Source organism: Elgaria multicarinata, chromosome 2 (genome assembly GCF_023053635.1).
Source record: "Elgaria multicarinata webbii isolate HBS135686 ecotype San Diego chromosome 2, rElgMul1.1.pri, whole genome shotgun sequence".
NCBI lineage: Eukaryota > Metazoa > Chordata > Lepidosauria > Squamata > Anguidae > Elgaria > Elgaria multicarinata.
Window position 1 is genome coordinate 49251320 of NC_086172.1, and position 12561 is coordinate 49263880.

General features: G+C 42.4%; 1 protein-coding gene across 1 annotated transcript in view; it reads left to right on the top strand.

Moving 5' to 3' along the window:
• LY75 (lymphocyte antigen 75) overlaps positions 1 to 8452 on the top strand; it is a 71303-nt gene extending 62851 nt beyond the window's left edge. The window contains exons 33-35 of the mRNA XM_063116497.1: positions 198 to 314; positions 3198 to 3365; positions 5152 to 8452. Of these exons, the coding sequence (XP_062972567.1) occupies positions 198 to 314; positions 3198 to 3365; positions 5152 to 5336 (470 nt within the window). The 3' untranslated portion in view covers positions 5337 to 8452. The remainder of the gene's footprint in view (positions 1 to 197; positions 315 to 3197; positions 3366 to 5151) is intronic.
• The last annotated feature ends 4109 nt before the right edge of the window (positions 8453 to 12561 follow it).

A 12561-nucleotide genomic window follows, 5' to 3' on the forward strand; every position in this document is an offset into this window, starting at 1 on the left:
AAGGAATATTATATTATAGCGTTTTAAATGTTTTATTACATTTATTCAAGAAGAAGGTCAAATATACTTAACAGTAAAAACTATTTCAGGTTTTGTTTGAGACCCTGCCTATTTCCATGAATATTTTTATGAAGTTTAAATAAATGAGTATCTCAAGAGTTCCCCCCCTCTTTTGACCACTGACATTCTCCTATTAGATCCTTCGGCAACACTTTTGACTATCAAGGATGCAGAGGAAAACAAGTTTGTGAGTACGCACTTAAAAGAATATTCTTTCTTCACTGGAAGAGTGTGGCTTGGAATGCAGCAAAAGGGTAAGGCATGAGTAATTAAGAAATATGTGTAACATATAATTATAAAAACTGTACAAAGCATGATAAACAGACTCTAGGTGAACTTGGACATATTTTCAAGGAGATGTATAATTGCATTCTTTAGTTCCATTGATTTCAATGAGTGAGCATTTATTTGAATTATGTTCATGGAATTAACTGTGTATAGCAAGTGCTCCATAACATTTTAAGTAATAAAATTCAAATAGTTAATGTGTATTGTAGCTTGGTACTTTTCAGTGATTTCAACAAAGAGAAGAGAAATTCGAATCAAACTAGAGGCCAGTAGGCAATATTTCAAAACAATATTTTAATTTTGTCTTTATCATCTTTGCATCTCTTGGCCATGTGCAGGTCTAGAGAGACTATCCTTTCTCCCACTTTTTCGCCTCCTACGGCCTGTTTCTTTTATCCCCATTCTTCTGGACCAGTTTTAGACCTTGCTTCCTGTTCAGCTGCTTTCTCTGCGTTCACAGGACCTCCAGCACTGCAGCTTTTTTAAAAAAAAAATTATTAAAGTATTTAACAAAGCAGTTAAAAAAGTTAAAAATATATTTTAAAAAAACATACGACTCAGACAGCTCTCTAAACAGACACAAACAGAGACCTCACGATTTCTGTAGATGCCAAACCAAGTTTGTTTCCTTCAATTTACGGTGGTCAAAGGAAGGTTAGTTAAACCAGAGTTGGATGTCACATCTGTACCATTGATGTAATCGAGAAAAGGAGACCATATTTCATCGAAAGGGTCATAGCTAAGTTGGTCCGACAAAATTCTGCGGTGGTAGGTTAATTTTTCAGAGCAGGCTATATCCCACACTTTCGCTTTCCATCCGGTGAGTGTAGGGCCCTTCGGATCCTTCCAATGTTCAGCAATTTCTAAACAAGCTGCTGTAAGGAGGATAAATACCAATTCTTTATGGGTAAGGTAGGGGTTTAGAGCATTGGGCAAGGACATGAGTTTAACCAACTAGAGACTGAAGCTATCCACATCAAACTCACCAGGGTCAGGGCAACCTATGAATTTGGCAATCAGTCTTCCAAGCTATTGGCCCATGGTCTATCTGAAAAGCACTGCAGCTTTTTAGGACTAGAACCATCTAGCCAGTCGCAGCTGGAACCCTGTAGGATCAATGCAGCTCAGCCAATGGCCCCCAGAAGACCCTCCTGCCTGCCCTCCCTCTCTTTGACCGTAGAGCAGCTCAGGCAAATCACTGCAAAAAAATTCATCACAACATCCTTTTGTGCATTACAATAGATAACGAAAGATTCGGCATAGTAGAACGATCATGAAATCCTGTAGAGGAGAAACATTCAGAACAAATCCATAAAACAAATAGAAATTGGAAGCAGGCAAGCAGAATAGTCTTGTGTAGCCGCACAGCTACGTAGCTAATAGTTGCAGAGACATAAACAGTACTTTTCTTTAGTATATTTAAAGTGTCTTCTGTGCTGGCAAGCTGAGCAGCCAGCTGTGCCCTGTGGCGATGCACCACCAAGCAAGTCTATAAAACTGAGGTGTTCAGATAGAAACAATAGTTGTCAACCCTGTTTTACCACTCAGTGGTCCTTTCATTGGCCATCCATGAATCATGGCATGTGCCAACATAAGTGCTTTTGCTGGGTGTCACAATTCTCGAGGAGAGGTTTCCTGCTGCTGTTTTCCTTCTGTTATACATCTACTAGTCATGGATCCTTTTCGCCTAAGATTTAGTGCCTCTCTGCAAACATGAAGTTGTATCAGGCACAGGCTGATGTTTTGATACTTTCCGACATAAATCTGAGTATCAGTGAGTGCCTTCATGTTCTCACAGGTTTGGCTCCTTCCTGCTTGCCTGACCTTATGTTGACCTTTGTCACCCTGACCATGTTTACTCAACTGTGGGTTGTTTGGGAGTGCGCGAGTACAGTGACTCCCCACCGCTCGACCGCTTCCACTGTACTAAAGAACCTAGGGACACCCTGAATTGTTTTGGGGTTAAAACCTATGATTTGTTGTTTCTGCCTCAACAATCCAGAGTTCTTGGTTCATGCATCACAGAGAACAACTCAAGCACCCCCCAGTTGTTTAGCACAGCAGAAACAGGAGAGCCATTGGGTGCCAGTGTACTAGTTCATTCCTGTGTTTATTATTTATTATTATTATTTATTACACTTATATACCGCTCCCATAGCCAGGGCTCTCTGGGCGGTTTACAGAAATTATAAAATTGAGGTAAAAACAAGTATACAAAATTTAAAACTCTAAAACACAGAACATACACACATAAAGCATTAAAAATCGATTAAAAACTAAACATGTGGGTGATTAGGATGTGCCGCCATATGCCTGGGCAAAGAGGAAAGTCTTAACCTGGCGCCGGAAAGATAGCAGCGTTGGTGCCAGGCGAACCTCATCAGGGAGATCATTCCATAGTCTGGGGGCCACCACCGAAAAGGCCCTATCCCTCGTTGCCACACTCCGAGCCTCTCTCAGAGTAGGCACCCGGAGGAGGACCTTAGATGTTGAACGTAGTGACCAGGTATATTCACGTCAGGATAGTTTGTTAACCATGGGTTGTTTGTTGTGTGTGAACCAAGTCACAGAGTTATTTAAAGTTCTGTAGTTATAGGGAAGCCACTCAAATGTTTTTACCTGCTCTTGTTCTCTAACCATGGCACACTGGTTGTAAACTTAAGGAGCTGTATTAAGACAGTCTTCAAAATATTAGAATAGCCTCTCTGAATATTAGGCAGACTTTAACGTCCTGAGTTGAATTTTCAGCATCTGAATGCATAATAAGTCATTTACATAATCTATAAGATTAAAACAACACATTTTTGCTGATAAATTAAGGAAGACATTCTTGTGGCTTTTATTTACAGCTCAGTCCTTGAACTGGCTTGATGGCTCAGCAGTTAATTACACTAACTGGGCAAAGGGAAATGAAAATGCTAATGGTGAATGCAGTGTTATCTTTGCAACAAATGGAACCTGGTCCAAGATGGAGTGCAAGAATGGCCCAAGCAGAGTTGTGTGCAAAGCTCCTCAAGGTATGTAGGACTTGGTTGTAACAAACTGTACCTTTTTAAAGAATATACTGGCACATGATAGTGTTAGTAGCACGGTCCATCTCTCTCCAGGAGCAGCTGCATACCTGGACAAGAATCACCATAGAATAGTGCCCTCTTCCCTGTCTCTCTTCTGTCCTGGCGTTTGGCCATGCATGTCCAGCTGGGCATCCCCCATGTAATACACCAGTGATGACGGGTGCTTCCAGATGAGGTTTTTGTCATGCAATTGCCCTTCCTCCCTCATGGAATTTCATGGGAGGACCAGACTACTATATCTTCAGCCTGTTACCTTCCTGTGTTTTCCCATCGAGGAAAAGGTGCAATAGCTATATAGAGTCTTTTGATTCTTAGTGTCTGGAAGTGCCACCCTATGCAATAGGGTGAGAACCTCTGGAGGAGAGGGGTGGCTGACTGCCCATAAGTAAGGCATGCACAAGCCTCACCCTGCAAGCAGTGCATGTTCAGCCAAGAACCAGCTGCAAAGGAGAGGGGTAGAAAGGTGTTCCATTGGGTCGTATGCCAATTTTTCACTGCATGTACAGCTATGCATGTGGGGAAAATGAATCACATCATCATCATCATCATCATCATCGTATCCCACCTTTTTCCCCAATACTGTGACTCAAGGCGGCTTTGCAAATTAAAACATGTACAGGTAAAACATATAGAGATATACAAAAATTAAAAATATAATTAAACATGCTACAGTATTAAAACATTTAGCTCTTTCTTTCTTTCTTTCTTTCTTTCTTTCTTTCTTTCTTTCTTTCTTTCTTTCTTTCTTTATTATATTTTTATACCGCCCAATAGCCGAAGCTCTCTGGGCGGTTCACAAAAATTATGTGATGGTTTCACAGTGATCGGGTTCACATGCCACCAACAAGCCACAGTTAAACTGAGGGTTGTTGGAAATGCAGTTGCAGTGAGCGTGCTGATTCTGAGTTCAAACTTCAGGTCTGGAGGATGTCAGGTGGGGGAAAGCTGGATTAGCAGAACCAGGAGTATGTAGATCACTCAGTGGCACCAGATTAGCCTTCCAAAATCAGGAAGATTATGGGCTGTTATGTGAATATTCAGCTGGAATTGCCAATAATCCCTTCCTCTGACCATCTGTTCCAGTAGTACTCTGAGCCAGTATCTGATGTGTGGGGCTGCTGGGTTGAGCCCCACAACACCTTACAATTTCAGAGTGCAATTGCATGGAGAGTACAATGTGAGAGACCCTTCCAGGATGTTAAAGGCCAGTGGCATAAAATTGTTCCCATGAACATGTGCATACATATATCCACGTGGTTGTTGATCTCCATGCATGCAGCTACTGCATGAAAACACTAACCAAGCGATGGATGACCTGACGTGGGGCACTCTTACTGCTTTTCTTGCCACCATCTCTGTACCCATTTTACTTAAATTCTAATGGGTACAGAGTTTCCTGCTCGCCTCCCTAATATTTTCAGCAGGAATAACCCTTTGTGAATGAGATGTGTTCTTCAGCAGGGCTGTTCCTGATGAAAATACTTGGAGGTGAGCAGGAAACTAATACTTCATAGTGGCAAGAAATGCGGTAAGAGTGTCCTGCATCAGGTCACCCACCGCTTGCTTAGTGTTTTCATGCATTAGTTACATGCATAGAGATCAATAACCATATGGATGTACGCACAGATTTGTAGGAAATAGTGTTGTGTAACTCCTCTGAATAGAATACATGATTTTCAATTAAGCTACTCTGGAATAATAGTTACGGTGTTTGTTCTTTTTCTTACAGTTACTAGTCAAATGGGAGGGGCAATAGCTGTTGCTGTTTTAATTATTGTGGGCCTCCTTGGTGGATTGATATGGTTCCTGTATAAAAAGAAACGACTTCACTGGGGTGGATTCTCTTCAGTACGCTATGAACGAGGGATGTATGAAGACGAAACTGATACCATGTTTACTAGAGATGGTGACTGAAGAACCGTTCCTGCTGGTTTTATTTAAACGTTTTCTGAAATGGGCTATTTTGGCATCTTTTTATAGGTTTTGCTTTGGCAAACCTATACCAATCATCCTAAGTAGCGGGTAAATTCTGACCTCTGGGTACTATATCTGTTTTTGTTCACTGTTCATGGTTTCTTAACAGCAAACCCTTTCCCCCAAATTTAAGAGAAAAATGTGCCTAATCTGCCTCAGCAACTATTTAAACTCCAGTCAAATATGCACTTTCCTTGGTCTTTAAGATTTGCACATGCCTTGAGGTATGGTGCATGGTATGATCCTGATGTTGAGATTGGGACATGCACCATCTACCCATGTGAAGTACAATAGTAGACACCCAGAGAATTGTTTGAAATGTAATTTATTGAATGCAAAATCTATAATGTGACAGCTTGTAATATTAAACACACTCCATTTTACTTAAGTTCTAATGGGTACAGAGTTGTTGTTGTTGTTTAAAGCCTTCTGTTGAAATGATGGCCTTTTTCAATTAAAAACTCCAAAGATTCCTTCCATCTTGGTCAAAGATAGAATTTTCACTTTGGTTCAGAGTTTTTAATTATCCTTAAAGCTTGACTCCTTATTTTTAGTTGTTTTTAATTACAACTACAAAAGTATAACAATTTACCAGACTGCATTTTTCACAGGTTTTTAAATTGAATAAGCCATATACATTAGATATGAAAGGAACAAGAAAAGCAGAAATCAAGAGCTAAATGAAAGGTTCAGACACCTAGCGTAAATAGTTCTATTAACTACCCCTGGATTAGTGAGTGGAAGCTAGAGAAAGATAAATTGTGCTGCATGTTGAGAATGTTTGACATTTGTGCTTATTCTTATTACTTTTGCCGTACTTGGGTGGTCCAAAAGAGATACTAGCCTTTTCTTTTAATATATTAAATACATTGACTGGAAACTAAATAGGCTCAGGTCAAAACATTTCCATTATGCTCATATTAGAGCTTCCATAATTTTTCCTCTGATTACAGCTCCTTGCACTACATTGGATTGGATGATTTCCCTCCCTTTCCATGCTGTTACAGATCCTTTGTATTATTCTTTGCTATTATGAAGGAAATCACCTGATTTCATGTGGTGAGGTTCTGTGCCCGAACTACTCAACATGTGGTGACATGGAGCAATTTAAACCAGCCTCCACATTGTGGTTACACAGTGTCACTCAACCATTAGTGAGGTTTAGAATTATATACGCTGCTTATAACTTGAAGTGGAACACTACCATTTTCTCTTATTTCAAGTCAACATAAAGAACAGTCTTCATTCTTACTGTAATTCCCTTCATATAACAAGAATACACCCGGGAAATACTTAACCAAGTGTTCTAATACTACTGATTTTTTTTTTTTAAGAAATGCTGTCAAAGATAATAGTAAAAAAAAAGATTAGTTTACTGCTAAGTTAACTCATTAAAAGGTGGTGGATGTGCATATTTTGAACTGTCTTGATACGCAGACTGATAAATTATGGCTTTTAAATACTGTGCCCATGATCCAGAGTCCCACATAGGCAGGAGCTTCCCATTTCATACATGAGCGGAAATGCGCTTTGCATGCAGTTAGAAAAGAAATGCACTCTGCATACATGTCAGATTTCTTCTCCTTTTTTCAAAGCTAGAACATTTTACATGATAATATATACACAAATAAGCCCTTGTCTGTAGTTCTTCCGGACTGGTATCAATCTCTCTTCCTGCTTTTAATCTCTCTTCTTTTCTTGGGGTCTTTCTGTATGATCATTTAAAATATGCCACTTTTGCATTTTAGCCATTGCAGGATATTCCCACAACTAACTTTTCAGTGACAAATAGTACAATAATCTGTATGTGCATAATAAGGGAAGGGGAGGAGCTGTGAGAGGAGCAGTAGTTGTCCAACTTGGATACATGTGTGCTCCAGATCAGAACTCGTAAGTGACCAAATAAAAATCCCAAACTAAAATGAAAGCTTCACAAAATGGAAGAAGTATGGAGAGGGCAGAGACATACCTGAACTCTACCTATGTCACAAACATAATCCAAGAGCTGCCCATGACACTTGCACAACAGCATCACACATAGGAGTTGCATGGATTGTATCCAATGTTAGTCTTATTTAAGTATCATTCATTTGAATGGGTGTACTCTGAGTAGGATTAACATTAGTACAACGTAGTAGCTGTGTGTTAGCTGGGGACAGCACTGGAGTTACCAAGGTACCAAATATTGTTCTTTGAATAGTTGGAAATTATGGTAACCTTCCAACAAATGTGCTTCTCCCAAGGGACTGTGAGCAAGCAGTGGGTAAAAGAATGTTTATTGTGCAAAAACTGCAGGAAGGTCCATAATGTAGTGCCTATAAGAGTAGCCCAGGTGGGACTGCTGAATAATAGTGTTGCACATGTATATATATCCACAGTCAGAGAAAAATGCACTTTGCCTTTGTTGAAAGCATGCTTTAGATAACTGAAATGCCCTTACACTGCAGCAGAATGTGGAATTTTACCCCATGCATTGCTCTTTTGTGGATGCAGTAGCAACCAAGGTTTGGGGTAATTTTCAATTCTCTAAATAGATGTGCTCAACATTACTGAATTTATGACTATTTGCACTCATGAGCTTATTTTGATGTGAATCTACAAAGTTTATTTTAAATATATTATCAGGATTGTTCAATTATGCAAGGTATAGATAAATATGAACAAAAAACTCCAGTGTTTCTATAATATGTTTATTTGTATAATATTCTGAAAGATATAAATTTTGTAAATGATGTTTTTAATTGTGTGGAGTTTGTGTGGGTGCCCCCCACCAAAAACAGTTCTTGAACATGTTGCGAAATGTCATGTGAATTAATACAAATGCCTTACTATATCTAATTAGCTCTATCGTTGAGAGTTCACAACAAAGCCTACCTGTGGTATTAGAAATAGCAATAGATTTATAGAAAGTTTCAAGGGTTGTTGCTAAGTAAGATTTGTATTTGAGAGAAAATTAAGTTTACTTGATCCTTTTCACCTTATTAAAATGTTTTTGTATTCAGTATTTAAAGAAATCAAAAAAATGTCAATGTTAATAAAGCTAAAAAAGACTTGTATTATTCTTATGCATTTCTTTTAGAGGGAAAGCAGAACATTAAACAGCGCATAATGGGAGAGTAAAACTCAAATACTTGAGTAACAAGGCAGGAAGGTGTCTGGGCCTGCTCAGAGTGCCATACTGTTCCCTATCTTTTAAATGCTTCCTGAAAACACATCTTTTCACACAGGCTTTTCCTGGGCTGTAACTACTGGCGTAATGTGATCTCGCCGGCCAGTCCCTGTTAGTAAACGGGCTGCCCTATTTTGTACCAGCTGAAGCTTCCGGACCGTTTTCAAAGGCAGCCCCACGTGTAACGCATTGCAGTAATCCAAACGAGAGGTTATCAGAGCATGGATAACTGTAGCTAGGCTATCTCTGTTCAGATAAGGGCATAGTTGGTATATCAACCTAAGCTGATAAAAGGTGCTCTTTGCCACTGAGTTCACCTGTGCCTCAAGTGACAGTTCTGGATCCAAGAGCACCCCCAAACTACGGATCCGATCCTTTAGGGAGAGTGCAACCCCGTCCAGGACAGGGCAAACATCACCTCGCCGGACAGATGAACCACCCGCTAACAGTACCCGCGACTTGTCTGGATTGAGTCTCAGTTTGTTAGCCCTCATCCAGTCCATTACCGTGCCCAGGCACTGGTTCAGAACAGTCACTGCCTCACCTGGGTTTGATGAAAAGGAAAGGTAGAGCTGGGTATCATCCACATATTGATGACACCTCAGTCCACAACTCCGGATAACCTACCCCAGGGGCTTCATGTATATGTTAAAACAGCATAGGGGATAAAATAGAGCCCTGTGGAACCCCATGGCTTAGGAGCCATGGCACAGAGCAATAATCCCCTAGCACCACCTTCTGGTATCGGCCATCCAAGTAGGAGTGGAACCACTGCAACGCAGTACCTCCAACTCCCAGCTCAGACAACCTATCCAGAAGGATACCATGGTCAATGGTATTGAAGGCCGCTGAGAGGTCCAGGAGAACCAACAGGGTCGCACTCCCCCTGTCTCTCTCCTGACAGAGGTCATCCCACAGGGCGACCAAGACAGTTTCCGTTCCAAAACCAGGCCTGAAACCCGATTGAAATGGATCTAGATAATCTGTTTCATTCAAGAGTGCCTGGAGTTGTCCTGCAACCACCCGTTCAAGCACCTTGCCCAGGAAAGGGATATTAGCCACCGGCCTGTAGTGGTTAACATCCTCCAGGTCCAGATTAGGCTTTTTCAGGAGTGGTCTAATTACCACCTCTTTTAAAGAGGCCGGCACCACTCCCTCTCTCAAGGAGGCATTTACAACCTCCTGGACCCAGCCGGCGATCCTCTCCTTATCTGATGTAATGAGCCAAGAGGGGCAAGGGTCAAGCACACAGGTGATTGACCGGACTTGGCCAAGCACCTTGTCCACATCCTCGGGCCTCAATAACTGAAACTCATCCAATAAAACTGAGCCGGACGGCACTCTGAACACCTCTACTAGTGGTGCTGCATTAAGTGTGGTGTCCAATTCATGACGAATCTGAGCAACTTTATCTTCAAAGTGCCGTGCAAACTCGTCACAGCGTGCTACCAAGGGTTCAACTATCTCATGCCCTGGCCCAGAGTGTAACAGGCCACGAGCCACTCGGAAAAGCTCTGCCGGACGACACTGAGAAGACGCAATGCTGGTGGAAAAGAACTGCCTCTTTGCCACCCTCACCGCCACAGAGTAGGCTCGATAGTGAGCTCTAACCCATGTTCGATCAGACCCAGCACGGGTTTTCCTCCACCTGCGTTCTAGCCGTCTCCCCTCTTGCTTCATTGCCCTCAGCTCAGGTGTATACCAAGGAGCTGACCGGGCTCTGCTCAGAGGGAGAGGACGCTTGGGCGTGATAGTGTCAACCGCCCGAGTCATCTCTGCATTCCACAGAGCAACCTGGGCTTCGACAGGAAAATACCAGCCATACCAGCAGGAAAATCCCCCAGAGCCCTCTGGAATCCATCGGAGTCCATTAGCCTCCGGGGGCGGACCATTTTAATAGGCCCCCCCACCCTTGCAGAGGGGAAAGGCCGCCGAGAGTCTAAACCTCAGTAGGAAGTGATCTGACCATGACAAGGGGGTAGATGTTAGTTCCCCCACTTCCAGATCACCATCCTCCTGCCCAGTCGAGAAAAGTCAAGTGTGTGTCCCTTTGCATGTGTTGGGCTGATGACATGTTGAGACAGCCCCATGGTTGTCATGGCAGCCATGAAGTCCTGAGCCGCTCCGGATACAGCAGCCTCGGCATGGAAGTTGAGATCCCCCAGAACCACCATCCTGGGGGGGTCCTCAACACCAGGTCCGAGACAACCTCCGTCAGCTCAGGCAGGGAGACTGTTGGGCAGCGGGGTGGACGGTACACCAGCAGAATCCCTAATCTGTCTCAAGTACCCAACACACAGTACAAACACTCAAGATCAGCACTTGACTGAACAGGAAGCCTAGAGAGGGAGATTGTATTCCTATAGACCACGGCAACGCCCCCCTCCCCGGCCCTCAAGTCTGTGCTGGTGCTGCACCGAGTACCCAGGAGGGCAGAGCTGGGTGAGACTAACCCCCCCCCAGTTATCATAATACTCAGTCATCATAATACTGAGCTAGATAGGCTAATGGTTTGACACCATATAAGGCAGCTCCATGTGGTCATATTTATCCAGTTGTGTCCCTCCTCTCAGACAGGTTTCTTGTGAACCGAAGAGCAGAGGGGAAAGAAATGTCACATCCCATGCTATTCCAAAGAGTCCCCCAACCCTCTGGAGCCGATTGGGGGAGGGGAGAGAATGCAGGTGGTTGCAGAGGAACGGGAATCAGCAAAAATCACCTGGATTGAAGAGCCTTTCACAAGTAATCAAAAATTTATTGCATTTTGGAGCAGTGATTCCTTTAAGGGCTATCCTATGCATTCCAATTCTGAAAATAAATAAAACAGCTTACATATAAATAGTTGAGTGCCTCGCTTTCAGTGTGCGGGTGCTGTGAAAAAAGGCAAATTCTATATTAGGCATAATTAATAATGGAATTGAAAATAAAACTGTCAAGATCATATTCACTTTAGATAAATCTATGATGTGACCACACTTAGAATACTGTATACAGTTCTGGTCAGTACATCTAAAAACAGGATATTGTAGAGTTGGAAAAATGCAGAAAATGACAATTTAAATAATCAAGGGGCTGGAGCATCTCTCCTATGAGGAAAGGTTATAATAGCTGGGATTGTTTAGCTTAGAAAAAAGGCAAGTAAGGGGAAACTTGACAGGGGGGGTATGAAATTATCCATGGTGTGGAGCAAGTGGATAGGGAGGCATTTTTCTACCTCCCATAATACTAGTAACCAGGGTGATACCGTGATGCTGATTAGTGGGAGACTCAGGACAGATAAAAGGAAGTATTTCTTCACACAGCGCATAGTTAAACTATGAAATTCACTACCACAAGATATAGTGATGCCTGCCAATTTAAAAGTGGCTTGGACTAATTCATGGAAGATAACACTGCCCATGGCTTCTAGTCCTGATGCCTATATACACCAGTTTCTGTGGAAGATGGGCAAGAGGGTGCTGTTAAATTCATGTCCTGCTTTTGGGTTTCCCATGGAGAACTGGTTGGCCACAGTATGAACAGAATGCTGGACTATATGGATCTTCGGTCTGATCCAACATGGCTCTTATGTTGCACCATTAGGGAATTGTTAGTACCGTATTTCTTGGATTCTAAGACGCCATCAATTCTAAGATGCACCCCATTTTTAGAGATGTTTATTTGAAAAAAAAGGGCATCGTAGAATCAAATAAATACTTCCCTCACCACCCAGCCAACCGCCTCGCCCCCCGCGCTTTCTTCTAATGGTTGTGTCCTTTTCTTTTTTCCCTCTGTGAGAGAAGAAACTGCCGTTTGCACGGGAAGAAGGGGGGGCGTTGAAACAAAGAGTAAACTTAACTCTCCAGTCCTGCTCTTTACTTGTCTGTGCACCAGGGGACGACGACAGGCGGGTAAGTCCCATGGAAATCGATGGGACTTACGAATAAATTTGCCTAACAAAAAACCAGGCGCTTACCCAACCAGCTCCTCGCTCGCATGGCTCGAGGCTGCTGCAGG